At 21.7% G+C, this 25,658-nt stretch overlaps 7 protein-coding genes across 7 annotated transcripts; 6 read left to right on the top strand and 1 right to left on the bottom strand.

Annotated features, from left to right (window-relative positions):
• Window positions 1–1,250: 1,250 nt before the first annotated feature.
• SRAE_1000015600 (Translation factor waclaw, mitochondrial) lies at window positions 1,251–3,215 on the top strand (the record flags this gene model as incomplete). The annotated part of the gene is made up of 2 exons (XM_024646956.1): window positions 1,251–1,742; window positions 1,788–3,215. 2 exons carry the CDS (start codon window positions 1,251–1,253, stop codon window positions 3,213–3,215), a joined length of 1,920 nt encoding a protein of 639 aa, XP_024501082.1.
• A 4,522-nt stretch (window positions 3,216–7,737) lies between these two features.
• SRAE_1000015500 (Hypothetical protein) lies at window positions 7,738–8,650 on the top strand (the record flags this gene model as incomplete). Its single annotated transcript, XM_024646955.1, has 4 exons — window positions 7,738–7,978; window positions 8,028–8,125; window positions 8,173–8,279; window positions 8,329–8,650. The coding sequence occupies 4 exons, from the start codon at window positions 7,738–7,740 to the stop codon at window positions 8,648–8,650; spliced, it is 768 nt and encodes a 255-aa protein (XP_024501081.1).
• A 1,733-nt stretch (window positions 8,651–10,383) lies between these two features.
• Window positions 10,384–11,553, top strand: SRAE_1000015400 (Lipase EstA/Esterase EstB family-containing protein; the record flags this gene model as incomplete). Its single annotated transcript, XM_024646954.1, has 4 exons — window positions 10,384–10,903; window positions 10,940–11,067; window positions 11,109–11,262; window positions 11,366–11,553. The coding sequence occupies 4 exons, from the start codon at window positions 10,384–10,386 to the stop codon at window positions 11,551–11,553; spliced, it is 990 nt and encodes a 329-aa protein (XP_024501080.1).
• A 346-nt stretch (window positions 11,554–11,899) lies between these two features.
• SRAE_1000015300 (Hypothetical protein) lies at window positions 11,900–13,327 on the top strand (the record flags this gene model as incomplete). The annotated part of the gene is made up of 1 exon (XM_024646953.1): window positions 11,900–13,327. The coding sequence occupies one exon, from the start codon at window positions 11,900–11,902 to the stop codon at window positions 13,325–13,327; it is 1,428 nt and encodes a 475-aa protein (XP_024501079.1).
• Window positions 13,328–14,219: 892 nt separating this feature from the next.
• On the bottom strand, window positions 14,220–15,884 carry SRAE_1000015200 (Serine/threonine-protein phosphatase 2A 56 kDa regulatory subunit epsilon; the record flags this gene model as incomplete). The annotated part of the gene is made up of 3 exons (XM_024646951.1): window positions 14,220–14,367; window positions 14,414–15,560; window positions 15,644–15,884. 3 exons carry the CDS (start codon window positions 15,882–15,884, stop codon window positions 14,220–14,222), a joined length of 1,536 nt encoding a protein of 511 aa, XP_024501078.1.
• Window positions 15,885–22,259: 6,375 nt separating this feature from the next.
• Window positions 22,260–23,037, top strand: SRAE_1000015100 (Protein CWC15 homolog; the record flags this gene model as incomplete). Its single annotated transcript, XM_024646950.1, has 2 exons — window positions 22,260–22,430; window positions 22,474–23,037. The coding sequence occupies 2 exons, from the start codon at window positions 22,260–22,262 to the stop codon at window positions 23,035–23,037; spliced, it is 735 nt and encodes a 244-aa protein (XP_024501077.1).
• A 504-nt stretch (window positions 23,038–23,541) lies between these two features.
• SRAE_1000015000 (Sugar phosphate exchanger 3) lies at window positions 23,542–25,369 on the top strand (the record flags this gene model as incomplete). The annotated part of the gene is made up of 3 exons (XM_024646949.1): window positions 23,542–24,483; window positions 24,721–25,230; window positions 25,274–25,369. The coding sequence occupies 3 exons, from the start codon at window positions 23,542–23,544 to the stop codon at window positions 25,367–25,369; spliced, it is 1,548 nt and encodes a 515-aa protein (XP_024501076.1).
• Window positions 25,370–25,658: the final 289 nt, after the last annotated feature.

Here is a 25,658-nt window from a genome sequence, read left to right as displayed (position 1 = left end):
AACAGATGTTTCAAAATGAATATAATAATAAAAATTTTATTATCAAATAATAAGTTTTAGTTCAGAAAAAAAGAAATATCAACAAAATAATTAATTAAAAGTTCTTTTTACATCTGATTATTAGTAGATTTTTAAAAAAATTTTACTTTTTAAACATTTATTTGCTTCTATTTATTTACAATATTATAAAACTTTATGGTAAAAAAATTAAGCACCAAAAAATAAACTATATTTCAGAAACAATTAAAAATTTAAAAAAAATTATAATGTATGTTATATTTTGAAGCTTTAAAAAAATTCATCATATCAAGTTGTATAAATGAAGAATATTATTAATCTAGTAAATTAAAAAATTTTTTAAAATTTCTTAAAATTATATTTATATACTATGTTGCTATAAATATTTAAATAGGATCACATTTAATTCATTTCTTGGAAAAAAATTGATTTATAATCATGAATTTTTTCTGAAACAATTATGTAGAAAAATAAAAAAATAGATTTTCTTTTTAAATACTGGTTTCTCTTGCTTCAAAAGTAAATTTTTTTTAAACTTAAAATTTTCCTTTTTTTATTTTTTTAAATTATACTATAGATACATTATTTTCAAGAACTAAAAAGTAAATATATTTATATTTTAAGATTCTAAAAAAAAGTCGTTATAATAATATTTATATCAAAAACTGCGTTAAAAATCTATAAGTTGTCAAATATCATTAAAAAAATAAATTTGTTAACATGAAATTTTATTATTAATGAACAAACTTTTTAAGAGAATCACAATGCCATTAATTTGATTATCATATTATATATTTGGATTGATATACAAAAAAAAATTAAAAAAGAAAAAATTTTTTAAAATTAATTTCTTTCAACTTTGAAATATTTTTCTATTTCTATTCTTTGATGGGATGTAAAAAAATTTTGTTAATGATTTTGAATAAAAAAGTATCTATCATTATATCTTAATACGAAAAAATCATACTAAAATTATCCAACTTTTTATAAACAATTGTTTTAAAATATTTAATTTCTTTTTAAAATGATATTTTTAATTTTAATAAAAAAATTCCATCATTAAGACATATTATTTTATTATTAACAGTTATCTATATATATATTAATTTTACCAAGAAAATGTTGATATCCTATTATCAAAATGTATCATTTTCCATCAATATTATTTTGGTAAAAAGTATATATGAATTTTTTTTATAATTAATTATTTATTTTTTTATTATCCTTTTTATATGAAACAAGTAAAATCTTTAGGTAGAAAAATAATAAGGAGTAATGATCCTGCCAAATTATCTTCATTAGATGAATTTATTCCTAAAAAGATTCGTAATTTTGGTATAGTTGCTCATGTAGATCATGGAAAAAGTACATTAGCTGATAGGATATTACAGTTAGCAAATGTTGTTGATTCAAATATTAAGATATCACAAGTTCTTGATAAATTACAGATCGAAAAGGAACGTGGTATAACAGTAAAAGCACAAACATGCTCAATGATATATAAAGATTATCTTATTAATTTAATTGACACACCAGGACATGTAGATTTTAGTTTTGAAGTTGCTAGAAGTTTAGCAGCATGTAATGGTATTGTTTTACTTGTTGCTGCAAATCAAGGTGTTCAAGCACAAACAATTTCAAATTTTTGGTTAGCCTTTGAAAGAGATCTTTCTATGATTCCTGTTATAAATAAAGTTGATTTGAAAACAGCAAATGTTAAAAAGGTTAGAATAAATTTTTTTAAATATATATATTTTTTTTTATTTAAGGTACAAAATGAATTAAAATTATTATTTGATATAGATGAAAAAGAAATAATTCATGTATCTGCAAAATCAGGATTAAATGTATCAAATGTGTTGGATACTATTATTGATAGACTTCCATCACCTTCTGGAAATCGAGAAGCTCCTTTTGAGGGATTAATTTTTGATTCATGGTATGAACAATTTCGAGGAGCTATTCCTTTAATACTTGTTAAAAATGGTTCAATAAGTAAAGGACAAAAGATACATTCTTTAAATAATAATAAATCTTATGAAGTTGTCGAAGTTGGTGTTATGCATCCAGATATGGTTCCATGCCAGGCTCTTTATGCAGGCCAAGTTGGTTATATTATATGTAATATGAAAACAGTTAAAGAGGCTACTATTGGAGAAACATTATTTGATCCTACATCTCCAGAACCCATAAAAAACATTGAAGTTTTTAAACCTATTAAACCTACAATATATGCTGGATTGTATCCTGTTGAAACTTCTAATTACGAAAATCTTAAATTAGCCGTTGAAAGATTATGTTTGAATGATCCATCTGTTACTATAACTACTGACTCTTCACCCGCTCTTGGTTTAGGATGGAAAGTTGGTTTTCTTGGTTTTCTTCATATGGAAGTTTTTAGCGCTAGATTAAACCAAGAATATGATGAAAATGTTATTTTAACAGCTCCAAATGTTGAATTTAAAGCTGAAATAATAGATAATGAAACTGTTCGTAAAAAGCGATATAAGGGACAAGGAGTTGTTACTATAATGGATGTTTCTACATTCCCTGAACATACAGATGTTAAAAGATTTTTGGAACCTATGATTAATCTTACAATTTTAGTTCCAAATGAGTACATGTCTACAATTAATTTAATATGTTATGAAAAACGTGGTAAAAAAGGTGAAGTAAAATCTATAGATGAGGATAGAATGTTAATAATTTGGAGAATGCCATTAGCTGAAGTTGTAACAGGATTTTTTGAAAAAATAAAATATTTAACCAGTGGATATGCTTCATTTGACTACGAGTTAGATGGATATGATGAAATACAACTTACAAAATTAGGAATTTCTATTAATGATAAAGAAATTAATGAATTTTCATTAGTTGTACCCTTACCTATGGCTAAGAATCGAGCAAAAGTTATTGTAAATAAGTTAAAAGAAGAAATACCAAAACAACAATATGAAGTTAACATTAAAGCAACTTTAGGAAATTCAACAAAACCAGTTTATAATGCAACGATTAAACCATGGAAAAAAGATTTTACTCAATTATTAAAAGGAAATTTTGGTGGTGGTGGAATGGAAAGACTTAACAAAAAATTAAGTCATCAAAAAAAAGGAAAAGAAAAAATGAAAAACCTTGGGAAGATTCAAGTTCCAAAAGATGCTTTTATAAACGTATTAAAAAATACAGACAATTTTTGAAGTTCTCTTATTCTTTTAATTTATAAAAATTAGCTTATACGTAAAAATATAAAAATTTATTTTGTACATATTGTAAATATTGTGGTGTAGATTCTTAAAACAAAATAAATATAAAAAAGTAAAAAAAAATTAATTTAACATAAATGTTTAAAAAAAGTTAATTTTATTAGTAAAATAAACAATTTTGTAATAAAACAGAAAACTATTAACTGTAAAAGGGATTAACATAAAATAATGATAACTGAGATAATAATTTTTTTTTGTAAATTTCTTACAATAATATATAATAAGAAAACAATAATGTCGTCTTGTTTTTAATACTAAAAAAAATTAAAATTTAATGTGATTATACTTCTAATACTATTTTAGCATGTTCTTTTATTTCATTAATTTTACCTTCCAAAAATAAAAGTCGGCTATATAATATTATCAAAACATTTTTAAATCACAACGTAAGTCAATTGAAACTGACAAATTCATAAAATTTTTGTAAATGTCAAGTGCATCACGACTATTTTATAAATGTGAGGAATATTTTTTAAAAAAAATCTGACATCCATAATGTAATTAGAAATATAAAAATACTACAGCTATTTTAAATCAATTTATTTTAGAAGTCAATTAAACTTAATTTTATCGTTGCACCATTTATTGAATTCAGGAAATAATAAAAAATGTATGTTGAAAAATTTACATGTACAAGACTCACAATTCAAATGAATAAGCTTATAAAACAATAAAATAAATGTGCTAGACTTGTTAAAACTTTAAAACTATAGTCTATGTTGAAGATGATTAAAAATGTGAACTGTTTTTGAGATACAATTTCTGATATTTTGTGCATTTAATTTATTACCATAATTGTTTATATCTTAATAACTGTTAGACATATAAAAATAGTTTAAACGTAGATCTTTTATGAAAAACTAATTAGTAAACGAATCCAGAAAGTAGATTGTAATCATCTCTATTTTGAAGTGAGATATAGCAAAAGACTGATATTTTTTTGTTAAATATTCATTGTTTCTGATCCTTTTATATCTCAGGTGAACTTATCATATTACCATATTAGTTTCATTGAATTCTTTTTCAAAAGGTAGTCCAGAACAAATTATCTCCACATTAATAACTTCAATGTTTTCAATGTTTCACAATTGGTTCAAATATATTCACTTTGACCTTAGGCATAAGTGATAAAAAAAAAAAACTTTTTTTTTGAATTTCAAAATGAAATTATACTCATTTGATAGCCCTTGAAAAATAATTAATTTTGAATATAATCAAGGCTATATCAAAAACAAATCTTGAGAAGTTGTGACGAGTCAAAGTAAGAGGCGAAAGTGGGGAATATTTTTTGAACAAATCTGACTTCGATGATCTAATTAGAAATATTAAAATTAAACCAACTATTCTAGATCATTTTTTTGTGAGAAATCGAATGAGACTAGTCTCGTCTTTATAGGACTTCTTAATTTCAAGATATGATGAAAAGTATATTTTGAAAAGTTTGAAGTACGAAACATCATAACTCAAGTAAATGGGCTCCTAGAATCATGAAATCAGATGCGCTGGATTCCTTGGAACTTTTAAGCTATAGTCTACGTTGAAAATATTTTCAAAATATCAACTGTTCTTGAGATACAACCTCTGGTATTTTTGCGCGCCTAATCTATTGTCATCATTTTTTTATATCTCAGTAACTATTGAAGATATAAAAATATTTTGAACGCATATTTTATTTGAAAATCAATTAGTAATCGAATCCAGAATCTCGCTTGTTTTCATCTCTATTTTGAAACGATGCATAGCAAAAGGCAAAAAATTTTTCAAAATATATATATATATATATATATATATATTGGTATCGACTTTATTTATCTTAACTAAAACTTATCATATTATCATAAGACTAGCTTTATTTGGATTTTTCTTTTAATATTGATCTTAAAAAAATTGTTTGTGTAAAAATATCTTTAATCATTTCAGAGATTCACCATTGATCAAATATATATTTATATTGACCTTAGGCATAAGTGATAAAAAAAAAAAAACTTTTTTTTGGAATTTCAAAATGAAATTGTATTCATCTGATAGCCCATGAAAAATGATTAATTTTGAATATAATCAAGGCTATATCAAAAACAAAATTTGAGGAGTTGTGATGAGTTAAAGTAAGAGGCGAAAGTGGGGAATATTTTTTGAAAAAATCCGACTTTGATGATTTAGTTAGAAATATTAAAATTAAACCAACTATTCTAGATCATTTTTTTGTAAGAAATCGAATGAGACTAGTCTCGTCTTCATAGGACTTTTTAATTTCAAGATATGACGTAAATTGCATCTTGAAAAGTTTGAAGTTCGAAACATCATAACTCAAGTAAATGAGCTCCTAAAAACATGAAACCAGATGCGCTGGATTCCTTGAAACTTTTAAGCTATAGTCTACGTTGAAAATATTTTTCAAATATCAGCTGTTCTTGAGATACAGTTTCTGGTATTTTTGCGCGCCTAATCTATTGTCATCATTTTTTTATATCTCAATAACTATTGGTGATATAGAAATATTTTGAACGCATATTTTATATGAAAATCAATTAGTAATCGAATCCAGAATCTCGCTTGTTTTCATCTCTATTCTGAAACAAGATATAGTAAAAGGCAAAAAATTTTTCAAAATATATATATATATATTGGTATCGACTTTATATATCTTAACTAAAGCTTATCATATTATCATAAGACTAGCTTTATTTGGATTTTTTTTTAATATTGGTCTTAAAAAAATTGTTTGTGTAAAAAATCTTTAATCATTTCAGAGATTCACTATTGATCAAATATATATTCACTTTGACCTTAGGCATAAGTGATAAAAAAAAAAAACTTTTTTTTTGAATTTCAAAATGAAATTATACTCATTTGATAGCCCTTGAAAAATAATTAATTTTGAATATAATCAAGGCTATATCAAAAACAAAATTTGAGGAGTTGTGATGAGTTAAAGTAAGAGGCGAAAGTGGGGAATATTTTTTGAAAAAATCCGACTTTGATGATCTAGTTAGAAATATTAAAATTAAACCAACTATTCTAGATCATTTTTTTGTAAGAAATCGAATGAGACTAGTCTCGTCTTTATAAGACTTCTTAATTTCAAGATATGATGTAAATTGTATCTTGAAAAGTTTGAAGTACGAAACATCATAACTCAAGTAAATGAGCTTCAAAAAACATGAAATTAGATGCGCTGGATTTCTTAAGACTTTTACGCTATAGTCTACGTTAAAAATATTTTTCAAATATCACCTGTTCTTGAGATACAGTTTTTGGTATTTTTGCGCGCCTAATCTATTGTCATCATTTTTTTATATCTCAATAACTATTGATGATATAGAAATATTTTGAAGTAACCTACGCATAAAAATTTATTTGTAATCGAATCCAGAAAATGGTTTCTATTTATTTCCAATTTGAAACGAGATATACCAAAGGGATGAAATTTTTATAAACTATTTATTGTTTCTGACTTTTTTATATCTCAACTGAAACTTATTATATTACCATTGGACTAGTTTCATTCGTTTCATCTTTAAAGTTTAGTTTAAAAGCAATCGTTTTTATAGGAAAATATTCAATATTTTTCAAGATTTACAATTGGTTCAAATATATCTCTTTGACCTAAAGCATAATATTGAAAAAATATATAAATTTTTAATTAATCATGAACATATTATAAATAAAATTAGATTAATTGTAATGAATCAAAATTACAAACGTAAGTACACTCAAAAAACAAATATTAGTTGTACCAAATATTATCAAAACATTTTTCAATTTCAGCGTGAATCAGTTGCAGCTGACAAATTTATAAAATTTTCGTAAGTCTCAGATGCACCAAATGATTATTTTTTGAGTGTTTTGGAACCACTAAACGTGCTAGATAGATTAGAAAATAGGTATTTTTCGTCGTTTAATTAATTTTTTTAAATAATCTGTTTGTAATATTTTCGCAATCTTAACAATTTTTTATATTAAAATATCACTTTAAATAATTTTTAGCTTTTTTATACCTAATTTGAATTTTTTTTAAAATATAAATCCTCTTAATCAAAAAGAATATTCCAGAAATTTTTTGAATATTTTTTAAGTAATCGTTTTTAATAATTATTGTCTGATTTACAATTACTCTTTATGTCATTTACTAGTGTAGAATTTTATTAGAAGGTATTGTTTTGTTGGTTTTTTACATTATCACATTGCATCAAAATTAACTAATCTTGTCTTATTGTTAACAAAATTATTTCGAAAATTTATAGTACTAAGCCAATTACTATTTCTCCAATTAAAATTTAATAATTGTTACGTTTTAAAAAAATTATTTTTAGTGATACTTTGATACAGTTGATTATGGGATTACCACCAAAACAAATTGTAATATTAAAATTTTCTAATGACATTGTTTTTTGGCGCCATCACTAAATATTAATATTTTTTTTATTTTGATAAAATATATTGTAGGTGAGAAGATATGATTACACGAGGTTTCGATTCCACAACATTTAATGAGACTGATACAAATGATGATCTCACAATTTTAAATACTTCATTTGAAGCTGAATTGGAAGGAGATATACATTTTATGACAGTTAATCTTAAAAAATTGTACTCATCTCGAAGAATTTCTCTTTTTTGTTTTAATGTTTTTTCAACAATTCTCATTCAAAGGTTTCAACGTTATAAAGAATACGGAAAATGTGTTTCTATGCCAAGTAAGTATAATATTTTAATTTATTTAGTTGTTAATATCATTTTTTATAGACGGTCAGAAAATTGTTATAACAAAATTTCCAACTGCAATAAGTAGACATCTTACTTCACATTTTTTGGATATGGAAAAATTATTAAAAGAGAAAAAGGTAATAACATATGTTATAAAAAGATATCAACAAAATTTTTTTTTCAGATTAATGGTGTATCGATAGTTTTTTATGATGATTGTGCTAAAAAAATAATTGAGTCTTATAAGTTTATGATTTTCGTTGATACCAATGAAATAAAAGCATTTACTGAGTAAGTTTTTAATATTAAATTATTATCATTATTTTGTAATTTTTTCCAGTTATAATGGAAAGCCAATTGTTTATCTTCCATCAGTAGATACTTTTGAAAGTGACAAGAAATTATTTTCTAATATTTATGAAAAAGTTTACAATCATTGTGATAGACTCATTTCGATTCAACATGCTTATGTATTTCCTCTTTTTCGTTTTCACTTTATTAAAAAACAAGATAGGAAGGAGTATGAAAAGATTCTTAAGGATCAACCACTTTCCTTTCGTTTTGCCCAAAAACCTTTATTTAGTACAAATAATGATGGTGTTTTACTTGTAGCTAATATAAGAAAACGTTTCACTTATGGGTTTGTATATAATCATATATAATAATACCTTTTATGTGCATTAAATTAATTTATTTTTATATTGTAAACTATTTATGTATGCTTTAAATAATTAATAAATTTAACCAACTTTCCAATTAGTGTATAGATATTTTTATTTACATCAGTAAAATTAGAAGTTTTTTTTATAAAATAATATTATCAGAACAAACTTAATTACACTTCATGAATGTGTATAGCTTATGATTATAAAATAAACTTTTTTATTAATAAATAATAATTTATAACATATGTGATAAATAAAAAAGATAATATGTTTACAATTTTTACGTTTAGAAAAAATTAATTAATTCAATATTTGTTTAAAAATAGTAATTGTTATAATCTTTATTTTAATAATTTTTTTATACAATAATCATTACTGATATTTATCTCTGTAAAAAACCTTGTTTTAATAAGCTGCAATTATTTCTAACATAATCACATACTTTGAATAATAATTTTTAATTTTTTTAAAAAAATAGAAAAAAATTTTGAAGATAAGTAAGTTATATTTATTAATTTGCATTTTATTTCTAAATTTTTTTTATCAGTTAGAGAATTTTGAGTATATATAATAAATATATTTTTATTTTAATTAATATTTTTGTAGATGGTAAAAAAAATATAATTTAATGAAATAATTTATTGTGAAATTTAAAAAATATTTGAAATAAATTAAAAAATCATTCTAAGTAGAGTGATTGTTTTTTTAAATAACAATCAAAGTTATATTAATACTAGTACTTATGTTTAAATTTCTACATTAAAATTGATAAAAAAAAACTTTTAAAAAAAGTAAATGGAATTTCTTTAAATAATATTATTATACATTTTATATAATAATTATAAATTGTATACATAAAATTAGAACTTTCAATAACAGTTTATTTTTTATTTATATGATTTTTTATTATTTTTGTAAATCTTTTTTAAAAAAAGTTAAATGTATTAGCATATCAAATAAATATTATAATTTAGTAAAATTATATTTTTAATAATTATTAAAAAGTTTTAATAAAATTATAACTTAAAATGGTATATCTTTCAAATGTTTTTTTATGATTGTTTTTTTTTGTCAAAATAATGCTTGAAAAATTATATTGTTTTTAAAAGAATATTTATTAAAAAGTTAGAAAACTTTTATTTAATCTTTATTAAAATAACAAAAATTATTAAATTTTATTTTTAAAATAAAATAGGTAAATGATATTCTTTAGTTTTTTTTCCAGTACCTTAAGGAATTGAATTAAAAGTTAATTTATTTTAGAAAAAAAACGTTAATTAATGACGCACAGTAATTAATAAAAGAAAAGCATAATTATACATAAGTAATAGCAAATCTTTGAAGTAGCACAAAGACAATTTAAATTAATAATGAGTTTGATTATCAATATTGTCATTGCAGTTTTTTTGCTATGATAATGTCATAAACTTTAGAATTAAATATCAAACTGAAAAAATTTATTTTTATAATTATAATAGAAATTTGCAAATGATTTTTAATTATATCAAAGTTCCAAGAGATAAATAGAACATAAATTATTGAAATTAATAATAAAATTTCAGTTAATTATTAAAGATAGGTTTAATATGACGTCTTCAAATAAATATCAAGAGAATTTTATTTTCAGAGAAAATCTTAATTAGGGTTTATATATAAACAAATATCTTTAATGAAATTTGTCATATTAAATTTATGTAAAACTTTTTTTTTAAATTTTATTTAAACTAAGAATGTTTAAACAAATAATACCTGTATTCTTACTTGTAAATATTGGTCTTTTTCAACTTTTGGTTGGACCAATATCAATGGATTTTAAATTATGGTTAAATAAAAATGGATATAGTGATGATGATTTTGAATCTAAAGATTTTGAAAATATTGGAAGTTTTGGCGGAAAAGAATATTTTAGTTATACTGTAAAAAAAATACCTGTTATTTTTATTCATGGAAATAGTGATGGTGCTTTAAATAATGGAACACCCTACGGATCAGGATGGAATTCACATTTAAAAATATTTTTAGATAATGGTTATACTAAAGCTGAATTATATGGAATAACTTGGGGTGATAGAAATGTTAATAATGCTTTGAAAAAAACTTTTAGTTGTAATTTTGTAAAAAAAATAAGAAGATTTATTTTAGCAGTTCTTGAATATACCAAATGTAAATATGTTAATATTGTATCTCATTCTATAGGAGTAACTTTAACTAGAAAAGCTATTAAAGGTGGAATAATTAATGAAAATAATGGTAAATTAAAATTAATAATTTTTAATTCATGTTTAGATGTATGCGATATTGGAGAATATTTAGGTAACAAAGTTAATACATTTATAGCTATATCAGGTGCTAACTATGGACTTTGTTTTTGTATAAATCCATTTTTTTACGAAACACCAAGTTGTAATAAAAAGGTATATCTGAAAAAATGTTTTAATTATACTATTTTTTTTAGAATGGATTTTGGCCAGGAGATGGTCAGTATTCAAATGAATGTATTAATGCAAATAATTATACATATCAATCTATTGAATATTCCAAATTACTTCAAGAGTTGAACGATGATAAAAAACCAGAAGGAAAATTCGTTGTAACTATTTTTAGTACGGGTTTGTTTAGATTAAAAAAATAATTCAAACAAATAAAAAAATTAATAATTTATGGAAAAATAAAGATTATGTTTAAAAAAATTGCTAATAATATGTTTTTTAGGAGATGAGTTAATTGGAAATAGAAATAAAGTATTTGGTAGATATACTTCAAGTTTACCATCAGCCTCTACTCAATATATTTCTCATCTTTGGAATCATACTGAAACTAAAGATAAATCACAATTTTATGTGTTTAGAGAAATAATGAAAAATGATTTTAAAATTAATTTGATAAATGGAAGATTTTAAATTTTTCTATCAGTTTTTTTATTCTTACTTTAACTTTCAACTATAATTATTGAAAAAATGTAAAAATTTTCATTCAAAAATATAAATGTGGCGCATTTTCTAAAAAATATCAATTGGTTCTTATAAGAATATATTTAAACATTAAATAACTTTACTTAATTATTTTTTAAAATATTATTTAGTTATACTTAAATATTAAAAAAAAAAATATATTATCTCTAGTTTAAAATTTATGTATTATTAATAAATTTATTTTTATAATATTTAAAAATACCAATAAATTTGTTTAATATAATTATATAAATTTATAAAATATTTATTATAAAACAAAATTACTTTAATTAAAATGTCTTCTATAAAAAATGATTTTTCAGAAAACAAAGAAAAAATAAAAATTACATATAAAAAAGTAATTAAAAACAAAAAATCTAAGAAAGATGTTAAAAAAGAAAGTGACGAATTAATATTAAAATTACGAGTTATATCAATGGAAAGAAAAATTAAAAATATAAAAAGTGAATTAAAATGTTTAAAAAACCAAGAGAAATATGAAGAAAGAAATTTAAGAATTTTTAATGCTTTATATGCTACTCCTTTTGATGATACTAATAAAAGAAAAAAAGAATTATTTAATGTTCCAAGTGAAAGTATTATTAAATCTAGCGATTCTGATACAGAATCTTCTGATATTTCTACATCACTTTTACAAAAACAAGACAAAGAAAACAATAAAAAAATTAAAAGTAGAGTAAATATAATTAATAAAAAAAACACTTTACCGATTGATGTTTCAAAAAAAGATAAATTTAAAAACAATTTTTCTTTTCATAAAAATAATTCTCTTCCAAGTCTTTTAACTGATACAGAATCACAAAATGAAAGTTTAAAAAAAAATTATTTACTAAGCTCAAAAACAAATTATATATTCAATGATTCAAATAAGACGGAAAAAACAACATCATTAAGTAATGTATCAATACCTTTTAATAAGAGAAATGATTCAGAATTTAATAATTTACATAAAAAGGATTTAGAAAAATCTTCAAACACTAAAGCGTCAGAAATATTGCCTGTAACCGTAATAATTTTACAAAAGGAAAATATTCATTTTAATAGAAAACTTAATCAACCAGAAAACAATGAAAATGGTATTATGTCATCAACAATTGAGCCGCAACTTGGAGGATTTCCTGGAAAAGGAATACCAGCACCAGATAACGTTGTTTCAGAAGTTATGAAAAAAATCAATGAAAAAAAACAAATGTTAGATGATACTATATCGTTACGATGTGTTTTTCGAAATGGTTTTACAAATAAAATTCAATTTATAATATTTCATCCACTTGAAAGTACTTTAGAAAGTTTAATGTTAAAACTCCAAAATCAACATAATTTTACTGGCCATCTTTTTTATAATGGAAAAGAATTAATTGGTGATAAAAAAAAACTGTCTGATTTTAATATATCACAAAATGTTGAATTTGTAATAATACCAAAAATTACTTCAGGAGATTATAGCCTTCAACAATATTCACAATTGAATAAAAACCTCAATCAAAAAAAAAAGTTTTTTCAAAATATCAAAAACGCTCTTGATAATACGGAGAATTTAGATGTAGATGATATAACAACAAAAAAATTTATACACAAATTTGTGACAATGACTGAAAAAGAAAGAAAAAATTTTGATAAAGACATGAAAAATAAATTTAAAAAATTAAAAGAAATGAGAGATGATAAACGACGTAAGAAAAAAGCATTTTTTACAAAATAAAAGTGTAAAAAAAGTCTAAATATTGTTCATATGGAGAAAAGTAACAATTAAAATATTTTAAAACAATATTATTTATTTGCATATGAATAATTAGAATTCCAATTATTAAACAATATTAACATCTTTTCAGTAATATTTTTAAAAAAAAATCACTAATTAGTTTATACAAAAACAATAACTACAAAATCACACTATAACTTATTAATAAAAATTTAATATTTCTAAATTTTTAAATAATTTTTTAAATTTTTGTATAATATCTTCCAAGTCTTTTTTTATTTTCCGTCTAAAACTACATTTCAATAACTTAATTTTAAAAAATGTTACTAATGTTTTCTAAAATTAGTTCATTTTTAAGAATTTTTGCCAGATTCATATTTTCAATTGATATATTTTTTCTGTGTATTCAATAGAAAAAAAATTTGCAAAATTCACTCTTATTTATAATATTTAATTTATAGTTTACTTCCAAATTTTTTTTTAAAATATTTAACAAAAAATTGGATATAATGTTTTAAATTATATTCAACATTATTTCATAGAAACGCTTTTTTTACAAATTTATCTTAAAGAACACTCTTGTAATTTTAAAATTAATGTTAAAAAACCTTAACAAAGAAATTGGTCTTAAATATTTTTTTTATTCACAAACACTCTTTTAAAAAACTTATAAACTCTTTTAAATTTCATATCTAGTTCAAATATCATTGGACTTTTCGTTATCAGTCCACTTCTTTATTTTACAAAATTTTATAAAAAAATAAAATTGAAAAATCGAAAAAAATTTATTCTGCTAATTTTTCGTTTATATATATTTATTTAAGGATTTACACAAGAATATCTCATTCTACTTCTTTTTGCAATAGACATGATAATAGATTTACTCTAGTCTTCATTCTTTAGCCTTCTGTGATGACATAAATGATGTTAGTGGTTCTTTTGATAACAACTTAGGTGTCTGTCCTGATGATGGTGGATCCAATTCTAAATCCTGTAATTTTTTCCATAATTCTTCACGTTCTTTTTCACGTTTTTTTTCTCTAAAAAAATAATTAAAATAAATATAAAAATAATTTTTATTCTTACTTTTGTCTTTCCGCTTTATAATTAGCAGTTAACTCATCAAATAATTTCCCATTCATTTCCATAAAACTTTTTAACACATTATATATCAATGCAACTATTGTTTGATTCCAATGCTCTTTACTAACTCTATACAATGCTGGAAACATAATTGGCATAACTTCAGCAGAACTTTCTTCAATAAGACTTATAATATATTCATTATTCCAAAAATATAATGCTCTTTCAGCAACTTGAAAATGTGGGCTACTAACACATTTAGCTAGCTGTTTAAATAACGGTTTAATAATTTTTTTAAATTGTTCTGGCTCGATAATATCTAATATTTCTTCAACTTCTCCTAAAAACATTACTTCTTTTGAGGAACATGTTCTTGGCCAAAATTTCAACAAAGCATTAATAACTTGTGGCGTAAGTGATGCATCTTTTTCAATAAATTGTACTACACAATAGGCTAACTGAGCATGATACAATGAAAGGCATCGAGGTTTATGAAGTGGTAGTAATACACGAACAAGGAAAACTTTATGCTCACTTTTCAATGGTAAAGCAAACCCGTTAATGATACTTCCAAGAATTTCTAGTAATTCTCCAACTCCATTAAATGAATCTGTCTCAAAGACAAAACTTAAAAACATATTATTTATTTGTTTTCTAATAAATGCCCTTAAACCTAAAAATTTTCCATATATTCTATGAAGAACAGTTTTTAGGAAGTCTCTTTCTCTAGGATCTTCACTATCAAAAAGATCTAGCAAATTAAGAACAAAATTTTGATCAATATATTTCTTTCCTATTGTTGCTTGAAAATCTTGACTTTCCAGGAATCTTAAGAATAACTCGTAAACTAATTGTAGATGTGGCCAGGCTACCTCTAATGTTGGTTCATCCTCTTCTGGATCAAATTCACTATTATCTGATGGGGGTAGAACTCTAAAAATATTAAGACAAACCATTCTGATAATTTCAGGATACAATGGTTCAACAATAACACCTTTTGATGATGTGATGTAATCTATCAATTCATTTAATGCAGCACGTTTGATATCTTTTGACTTTAATTGAGATACTGGATCATAAAAATCAAATATTCTTTGACATTGCCGAAGTTTTTCAATAGCCATTGTTGTTTGTTCTGATGACGGTGTATCTATATATAAAAATAATTATATTATTAATTTACAAAAATAATAATAATAATAATAAAATAGTAAATAGAATAATAATAATTACCTCTAATCATTGGAAGAGGAGTCAATTCAGGTTCATTATCTTGATGATATCTCGAACTATTCATATAACATTTTCTTCTCCTACTTGTACCTCTCTTTTGAAAAGGATCAATTTTATCAACAAATTGGTTAGCTGTAGCAGATAAATTTTGTCCACCAGTTGCAATACCTTGTGTCTTTGGAGGAGGGATATGATGAGCTGCAGGATTTGACCCTAAATGGTGAGATCCCTTCTCAGACATTATCTTCTTTAATTTTGAAAACAATATTTTTATTTAAGTATAGAAAAAATGTCAGTTCTTAGAAAACAAAACCAAATATTTTTTTATAAATTAATTAGTTATATCACGGCAAAATTAATGATTTAACTAATAATAAATTTCTATATTCTTCATAAATTAATTTAATAAAACCAAAAAAAAAAAATTTAAATGAATTATTGCAATGATTATAGATATATTCAAAAAATTTTTGTATTTTTTTTTACAAATCACAACTAAAATGAATGATTTAATTAAGTATAAAAATGAATACTATATAAATATAAAAAAAATAATAAAAAGAATTATTTTGACGTTAATTGGCGTGTATGTGTGGGTATATTATATGTATAATCAAAAGAATGTTGATGAGATGATAATATATAAAATAATATTTTCAACCCTTTACAACATTTCTATAATATATATTTTATCATATTTTATATCGCGTTAGCGTTTTATAATAATGCTTTCCCCTCTCGTTCAATAAATTGCATATTATTTATCTACTGTCTTCAAAGTATATTTCTAGACACAAAACTACTAATACTTTTCACTGCGTCCCCATATACACTCTATCCATCAAGAGGTTTTTGGCTGCCGCAACTACCATTGAAAAGTTAAAATTAATAAAAAAAAAAGTACCAAAAAACTGATGTAAATAAATGTATTTACAAAAAATTAGTGATAAAAGAAACGATAAATTATTAATGACAAAGATCGCTTAATTTTTTTTTCAAATCTAAAATGAAAAAAGTTTCAATTCTCTTATATTGTTGTTTAAAATATATATTTAAAAAAAAAAGATATTTTTTTTTTGTTGACGTCTTGAAGATATGTATTATATGTAAATATTTAAAATACTTTTTTAATATATACGGGTGATATGGATATATTTTAATAAACATCAACTATAATAAAAACTAAAGACCGGCAAAAAATGTACATATTACATTAATACTTTATACACTTGAACTAATAAGAAATAACAAATATTTTAATTAATTATAAAAAAATTTTTTTTATTAATTCAATAACAACTAATATACTTAATAAAAAAAAAATTAATATTTATATCATTTAAAGATTATTAGAAAAGATAGCCTTAAAGTATAATATTTATATAATGAGAAAATAAATTTAATAATAAAAAAAAAAGAGAACATTATAACTAACTTAAATATACAAACTTTTCCTCTCCATATATAAAATGAATAATAAAAAGAAAAATTTAATACTAAAATTTAATAAAACATCAAAAACAAAAATAGTGGTAAAAAATAATATTTTTTTTATATTCATACATATATTCACCAATTGAAGGAGAGAATGTGAAATGTCACAAGATTACCATTATATATTTGAATGTATAAAAATTTTCAGTTGAAATTAATAGCCTAATATATATTTATTGGAGGAGAGAGAAGTACATTAAATCTGATATGCTCTCTTTTTTGAAAGTGGCAACCTAAAAACGTTTTTAAAAAAATATATATTATATATACATATTCTTGATATCATAAATGGAAGGTATGTTAACAGAAATATTATTCTTTCTTAACTAATATAATATGTCTACATGTATTAAAACATACAAATGTCAAAAGATTAAAAATAGGATGACAAGAAAGAAATAATCACAAACATTTTATTGATAAGAAAAGATGCAAATATTTCTAATATTTTTTTATCATAAAAGTATAGAAAGAGAGATTTCTGAGGAAAAAATAAATAAATAAATAAAACTACTTTGTTTTCTTATATTAAAATAAATGTTACTTTTTTTTTCTTTCTAAATTTTATAGGTCCCTTAAAATTATCATAGAAAAAAAAAAGCTTTCAATTTTTCCTTTTTTGATTATAAAACTTAATGACAAAAATAAAACAATTGTATTATTTGAATAAAAATACAATTAATTTATCCAATATACCAACAAAATTGAATTTAATTACAAAATTCATCCTAAAAATACAATATATATAAAATATTTGAAATAAAAATATATTTTTCTATAAACTATAAAAATTCATATGACTTTTTAAAAGTCACTTTTTATTAAAATAAAATATATTTAAAATAGAAATTATTATCCATATAACAAGAAAAATAAAAACTTTTTTGATAACTACTTATATAAAACAATTTTTTTTTATGAACCTTTGATACTTTTATCATATATAAACAAAATAATAATAAAAAATAAAAAAAAAAAACTTAATAAAAAATAATCGATAAGATAAAAGAAATATACTTTTAAATGTTTTGTCATCTAAAAATTCCTTTACAAAGGCTATTTTTATAATATTGAAAAACATATATATATATAAATTTTTATAGTATAACAACATAAAATATTCCCTTTGACAAAAGAAAGGAATGAATGAATAAGTATACATATTGCCTTCTAATAAAATATATTTTCTCTTTTAAAATGATGTGCCATACTTTTAGAATAAAAAAAAATTAAAGATTTTATATTTTAAGATGATATAATGTGTATAAAATTATCCGTCTTAAATCTTATTAAAACACGTCAAAATTAGTATTTTACTACCAATAATTTCATTCTTTTATAAACAATAATAAATAAAAACATGAAAAGGAAATAAAAAAGGAAAATAAACTATTGTATATAAAAAAAATTATTAATTTTTTTAATTATATAATCTTACTATTTGAATTATTTAAAAAAAAAGAAAAACTAAATATAATAATACATAATAAGTATACTCATTTTTTTTTTCTTTACCTTTCCTCCTGTCACAAATATTTTAATTACAACTATTTATAAAGAAAAAAAAAGTTTTTATAATAACAAAAAAAAAAACCTTTGTTAAATATTAAAAAAAGAATAAAGTACTTAAATAGCGAATTATAATAAAAAAAAAAATTTTACTGCTTCTTTCTATAAATATATGGTTTGTTCTATGTTTATTAAAATGTATAAAACTTAATTAAATAGATAAATAGTAAATCTATTTTTTATATATGTTATCCCTTATCCCTCTTTACAACTATAATTTAATCAAAAAAAAAATATATATATACAAACAACTTTAAATTACATTTTATGATAAAAAAAAATTAAAGATTATACTACTCCTATTAACTACTATATATGTCAAAACTTTTAAAGTGTAAATAAAATAGTATATCATTTCCTTTTACTATAAAACTAGTACATTTATTTTTTTTTAAAATAAATACTAAAAAACAAAATTAATCATTAATATTTTGGAAAGAAAAGAGGTAATTTTAAAAAAAAAACTGATGAAATTACATATCATTTTACTAGTAAAGATTATTATTTAAAAGTTCAAAAAGAAAAAATTATTAATCAACATAAGTTAATATTAAAGAAGAAAACAATTATAATTTTCCTAAAAATTTTTGTTTCCTTTTTAAATATTCTTATTCTTAAAAAATTAAATAAAAAAAAAAACAGTAATTATGTACAAATATAATATGAATGATTTTAAAGCGTTAAATTAGTAAAATAAAAATGCGACCGTCGTCATATTATATATATATATATATATAAATAATACGTTATATTAAAATAGAATACACATATAGATACAGACTCTATCCAATGAGTAGGAGAATAAAAATATGCATATTCTTACAACGACTATTTTCTATGTAAACTTCTATATTCTGTTGAAAGATATGTATATAAAATAAATGTGTGTGTATATACGTACGTATAACTTTAAAAGATCATATTCAACACTCTGACATAGGGGTTTATGTCTTGGATGTGTATGTAGAATTATAGTAAAAGAGAAGTAATGATAGAAATGAACATTGGAAAATCAATTTTAAGAAGTCATATATATAAATACCAAGTTTTCTTCACTCTTTACAACTTTTTAACCCCCACACATTTGAACTCTTTTAGGATATAATGATTGTAATGAGTTGATAAGTAAATATAACACAGATGACATATACTTTAATTAGTTTTAAGAATAATCTAAAGTATGAAATGTAAAATATACTTATCTATTTAAATATATTTTTTTTTTTAGTATTAATCTTTGTTTATAAAATATACATAGGCATATTATTTATGTACTTTTAAGGAAACTATCTATCTTTTACTAAAAAGAAAATAATACATATTTTTAAACTTTAATTAAATTATAAAAAAAAAAATAACTATGTTAAAAATATATAATAAAATATATAAAATTTATAAGATATTTAATAATAATAAATGTGGCAAAATATATTATGAATACACATAATATATATATATATTAAAAAAAAACAATATTAAACATCTAGTACAGGAGAAAAAGAATACCTAATATTTTCAAATAAAAATGATACAAATATTGTATAGATAAAAGAATGTCAAAAATTTTGATAAAATATTTTTACAACTATTAAGAGTTTAAATAATATAAATCGCCTGCGCAAATATATATACACATAGATAGATATATATATATATTTATAAATAAATAAATAATATCCTAATCATTTAATAAAGTTAAATGATATAATTATTGTTATTACAAAATTGATGAATCTTTTTAAAATGTACGATCCTTATATATATAAAAGTAATAAAATTTAATAAAAATATTTAAATTATGTTATCATGTATAAGAAGTAAAGAAGATACATGATATTACATATTTATTTTTAATAATTTACAAATACAAAATTATTATTAACTTTTTCTATAATTATTGAGAAATAAAGAAATTTTCATTGTGATTATAAATTTAATTTGTATGTATATTTTTTAAAAAAATATTTCAAATAAATAATATGATTTGATATATAGATGAGAATAAAATAATAATATATATTAAACTAAATAGTAATAAATATTTTTACAAATAAAATTTAAGTCATGAGTTTAAAACCTATATAATCACTCCACAACAAATATATCTTAAAAATTATAATTAGAAATTTGTAGTTAAATAGTTAGTGAATATAAAAGATATAGCAAAAAAAATATTTTACTTATATATAAATTTTTCTATCAACTAATTAATTAAAAAAATATAACACTATAGTAAAAAAAAAAACCAAATAAAAAAAGAATATAATAAGTTTTCTTTTTTTAATAAATTATATTAAAATGTTTCTATGTTAAAACTTTAATTTTTTTTTTCATATTTATAGTATATTTTCATATATTACTATAAAACAAATTCACACGTTTGCAATAGTGTAAAGAAAAAATATTCCTCAATAAATATTTACCCATATACAAATTAATTTTCACTTGTCTTTTTTATTTAACTATTAATAATTATTTGAAAATACATACATCTTTCAAAGTAAACATACTGGCATTCAATAAAAAATTTCTAATCCAACATAGATATATTTTATTCGTTTTTCTCCTATTATTATAACAGAGGAAGATTTTAAAAAAATATTATGTTATTAATTATTGTTTTTGTCAAAAATGTGAAAACTAAAGACGTCTTAAATAATTTATTTTTATTTATTGATATTCAAACGGTTTATTAGTAAATAAATACGAAAAAAAAAGTTATAATAAAAATAAAAACTTAATAAAATAAAGATACAATTTTTTATTTTATAATAAACAATTTAATTAGTCCTTTACTATAAGTTACATAACTAAGTGTTTTTTTTTTGATCGTTTAACCAAGCTGCAGTTGGCTGACAGTAATAAATTAAAAATTTATGTCTAATTATTTATTACCCTATCTTAAAAAAAATTTATATTTTTATTCTATAAGTAGTATTAAACTTTGTTTTTCTTATCAGTTACTTTTTTGAAATTTTTTTGTCAGAAACAAAAATTCAAAAATTAGATTTTTCCTCAAAAAATCATTTTTTTTATAATATTAATATTATAATTAAAAATTAATAAATTATAAATGAAGGAAAATTGATCAAAAAAAATTAAAGTTTCAGTTAAAAAATGCAGATGTAATATAATCTCATCTTTAACAATGAAAGAACAGATTCATAAAAAAAAATACTTGTGATAATATCCGGAAAAAAAAAAAAAATTGAAAAATCTATTGAAACAAATTTAAACCATATATTCTTAAAAGTAGCTTTACTTATGTAGTCAGGATTTACAACATTTATATAAATAACATAGTAATTCAATAAATTCTATTATGATTGCCTTCTGCTTCATCATTAACTGACTCCGATAGTTCATATTTAGAGAATTCATTATAACATTCTCCGGGGGTTCCTTTGCGGATTATATTCTATGATATACATATATTATTGGTATAGTGTTTATTGACGTGACATTTTGTTTGGATTTTATAATTTTACAAACAAATTTATATTCTATCAATTAATTTTAGTTTTTTTTTTCTGTATTATTTTTATCATCTATCATGACGACGGCACATAGACCAACATTTGATCCAGCTCGTGGTGGTACTGGACGTGGAGAGACAGACTATGGAAAATTATCACAACAATTCTCTAGTAAAGATATGCCATCTCATACAATATTAAAATATAGGCATGATCAGCAAAAACCCAGTGATAAACTTACTAAAAAGGTTTTTTTTTATTACATAATATTTTTTTACTTAATAATTTTAGGATTTACTTAAAGAACTCGAAGAAAGAGAAATTAATAGTAAAAAAGGAAATAAAAGAATAGATAGTATTCAGAATGTCTCTGATACTTTAACTGAACCAATATCAAAGAAATCAAAATTTGATTCAGATGACGAGGATGGTAAAAATGATGAAGTTAAATCAAAATTTGATAAGGATAATGAATCAGAAAATGAATCAGATGCATCTTCACAATCAGATAACGATAGTGATAATAGTGATTCGGAGGATGATAATGAAGCATTACTAGCTGAATTAGCTAGAATAAAAAAAGAACGTGCTGAGGCAAAAGCTCGTGAGGAAGCGGAGAAAGCTTCGGAGGAGGAAAGGATAAGAAATGAAAATTTACTCAAGGGTAATCCTTTACTTACTTTAGAATCATTAAAGAAAACATCTTTTTCTGTTGAAAGACGTTGGGATGATGATGTTGTTTTTAAAAATTGTGCTAAAGGTCAAGATGATAAGAGTAAACGTGAAAATACTTTTATTAATGATACAATTCGTTCTGCGTTCCATCGTAAATTTATGGATAGATATATTAAATAAATGTGGGATAATTTTTTTTTTTGTACATTATTTGTGTATTATTGTTATTTACTTATTAAAAAAATTTATTTTCTTTTTAATTTATTATATAAAAAAAAGGTTATTATTAAATACCTTTAAATATTTTACAAACAGATCGCCCTATTTGTATTCTCTTATCAAGAATGATAGTAAATATTGCTTGATAAAGACATATATTCTACTAACTAAATTGTATGTAGATCTTCGCAATATGACAACATTAGCTTCTTGTCTATAGCATATTAGTTGATTAAATTTTTCTCTAACAGTGTGAAAAGTCAATTGATTTCTACATATAGTGTATAGTATCATAAAAGTTTTTTTTTTTTTTAATTATAACAAAATATTACTTTTTTTTCTTTTCATTAATAACAATCAAATTTTTAGATTATTAATATTATTTTGTACATATAACGATTGGATTATATTTTTTTCCTTTAATGATCCTAAGGATAAAATAGTAATTTACTTCTAAAAATAAATATGAATATATTTTCCTTAAGAACATACATATTTCATAGGCATTATCCTCCATTATTTTGGCAAAAGATAACTGTTTTTGTTATCACTTTTATTTCTTTTGCTTTATATCATGCATCGAGAAAAAATTTGTCTGGTGTTAAAGTTTCAATTGCAAATGATTGGATAAATGGTACAACATATTATGGACAAAATACTACAACACCTCTTTTTGAAAAAGTAACTGAAGCTAAGAAATTTCTTGGTTTTCTTGATGCCTTATTTATGGCATTTTATGCAGGAGCATTATTTTTTTGGGGATATATTGGTGATAGATTAAATCCAAAAAATGTTGTAACATTTGGTATGGTTACTTCAGGAATTTCTCTTGGTCTTTTTTCACTTGTACCTTATTATTTTAATTTTTATAATATACCATGGTATCTTGTTATGTGGGCTTTCTTTGGTGTGGCACAAGCTTGTGGTTGGCCAAATAATGTTGCAATAATGGGTAATTGGTTTGGTAAGGGTAATAGTAATAGTAAAAATAGTGGTACTGGCTTTATTTTGGGATTATGGTCGGCTAATCAAAGTGTTGGAAATATTTTTGGTTCTCTTGTTGTATCAATAATTATCAAATATGGTTATATGAAAACTTTTATAGTAAATGTTTTATTGTTGTTTTTTGGAGCTATTTTAGTTAAATATAGTATTCATCCATCTCCAAAAGATTATCAAAATTTAAGTGATGTTGGAGAGGTTGATAGTAGTGAGTTTACTACTGAAAATGACAATCAACTTGACTCTACACAAACTGTTTCAATGGTTAATTCTAATGTGACTGTTCGTGTACGGTCTAGTAGTAACAGTAGTAGAAATTCACAAATAAATTCTTATGCACCGGAATCAGAAATTAAAGAACATATTTCATTATCTAAAGCTATTCTTTTACCTGGAGTTGTTCCTGTAAGTTTTTTTTTTTAAACATATTAAAATGGTTTATTATACCTATTAATCTTTATAATACACAAATAATTTCTCACTTTCTTAAGAAATTCTATTACGTAAATGATCATCTAAATATTTCATTTTTATTATTAAGTGGTTATTTCGTAATAAAGTAATATACTAATTTATTTGTTTATAATATCATGTTACTTAAAATAATTATAATATATAATATGTATAATTTTTTATTTACAGTATTGTTTATGTAATGCATGTTTAAAATTGGTTAATTATGCTTTCTTTTTTTGGTTACCATTTTATCTATCAGGAAATTATCATTGGTCAGAAGCTGCTGCAAATAGATTGTCTATTTGGTATGATATTGGAGGAATTTTTGGATCAGTTTTAGGTGGTATAATTTCTGATAAAATTGGTTATAGAACACCAGTTATAATGGGAATGCTTATGATAAGTATACTTTGTCTTCTTATTTATTCTAATTTAGGAGCAAGTCAATTTTTAAATATGATTGTCATGTTTTTCCTTGGTGCATCTATTGCTGGACCATATAATTTAATTGTTGGAACAATATCTGTTGATTTAGGTACCCAAAAAGCTTTAAGAGGTAATAAAGAAGCTATGAGTACAGTTAGTGGTTTGATTGACGGTACAGGTTCTGCTGGTAGTGCTTTTGGACAAATTTTGATTCCTTTTGTTCAAGATAATTTTGGTTGGAGTCGTGTATTCTATATGTTTATAATTACGGTAAATTTTATGATTAATTAATTAATAAACTAATATTTTTTAGAATATTCTTGCTATTGTATGTTTACTTCAAAGATTTATTCAAGATATTCGAGAAATTATGACTTCCAGAAACACATCAACTGCTCGAATTTCATAATTTTGTGCTATTATTGTATAAAACCAAAGTTAATAAATATTTACTAATTATTCAAAAAATTAATTTTATAATTAAGTATAGTAACTATTTATTGTTATTTCATTTAAATTATACTTCAACTTCTTTTATTTCATATAGAATTATTTTTTTAATTTTAGAGAAAATAAAATAAGTGATTAAAAAATGATTAATTTTAAAGTATAATATAAATAAAAGTAAAAAAAAAATTTTTTTTTTTTTCATGAGTATTAAAAATAAATTATAAAAAGTATAAAAAATTAAAATTAAA

This window comes from Strongyloides ratti, assembly GCF_001040885.1.
Source record: "Strongyloides ratti genome assembly S_ratti_ED321, chromosome : 1".
In the NCBI taxonomy this organism is placed as follows: domain Eukaryota; kingdom Metazoa; phylum Nematoda; class Chromadorea; order Rhabditida; family Strongyloididae; genus Strongyloides; species Strongyloides ratti.
This window is presented reverse-complemented; position numbering and strand designations above follow the sequence as displayed.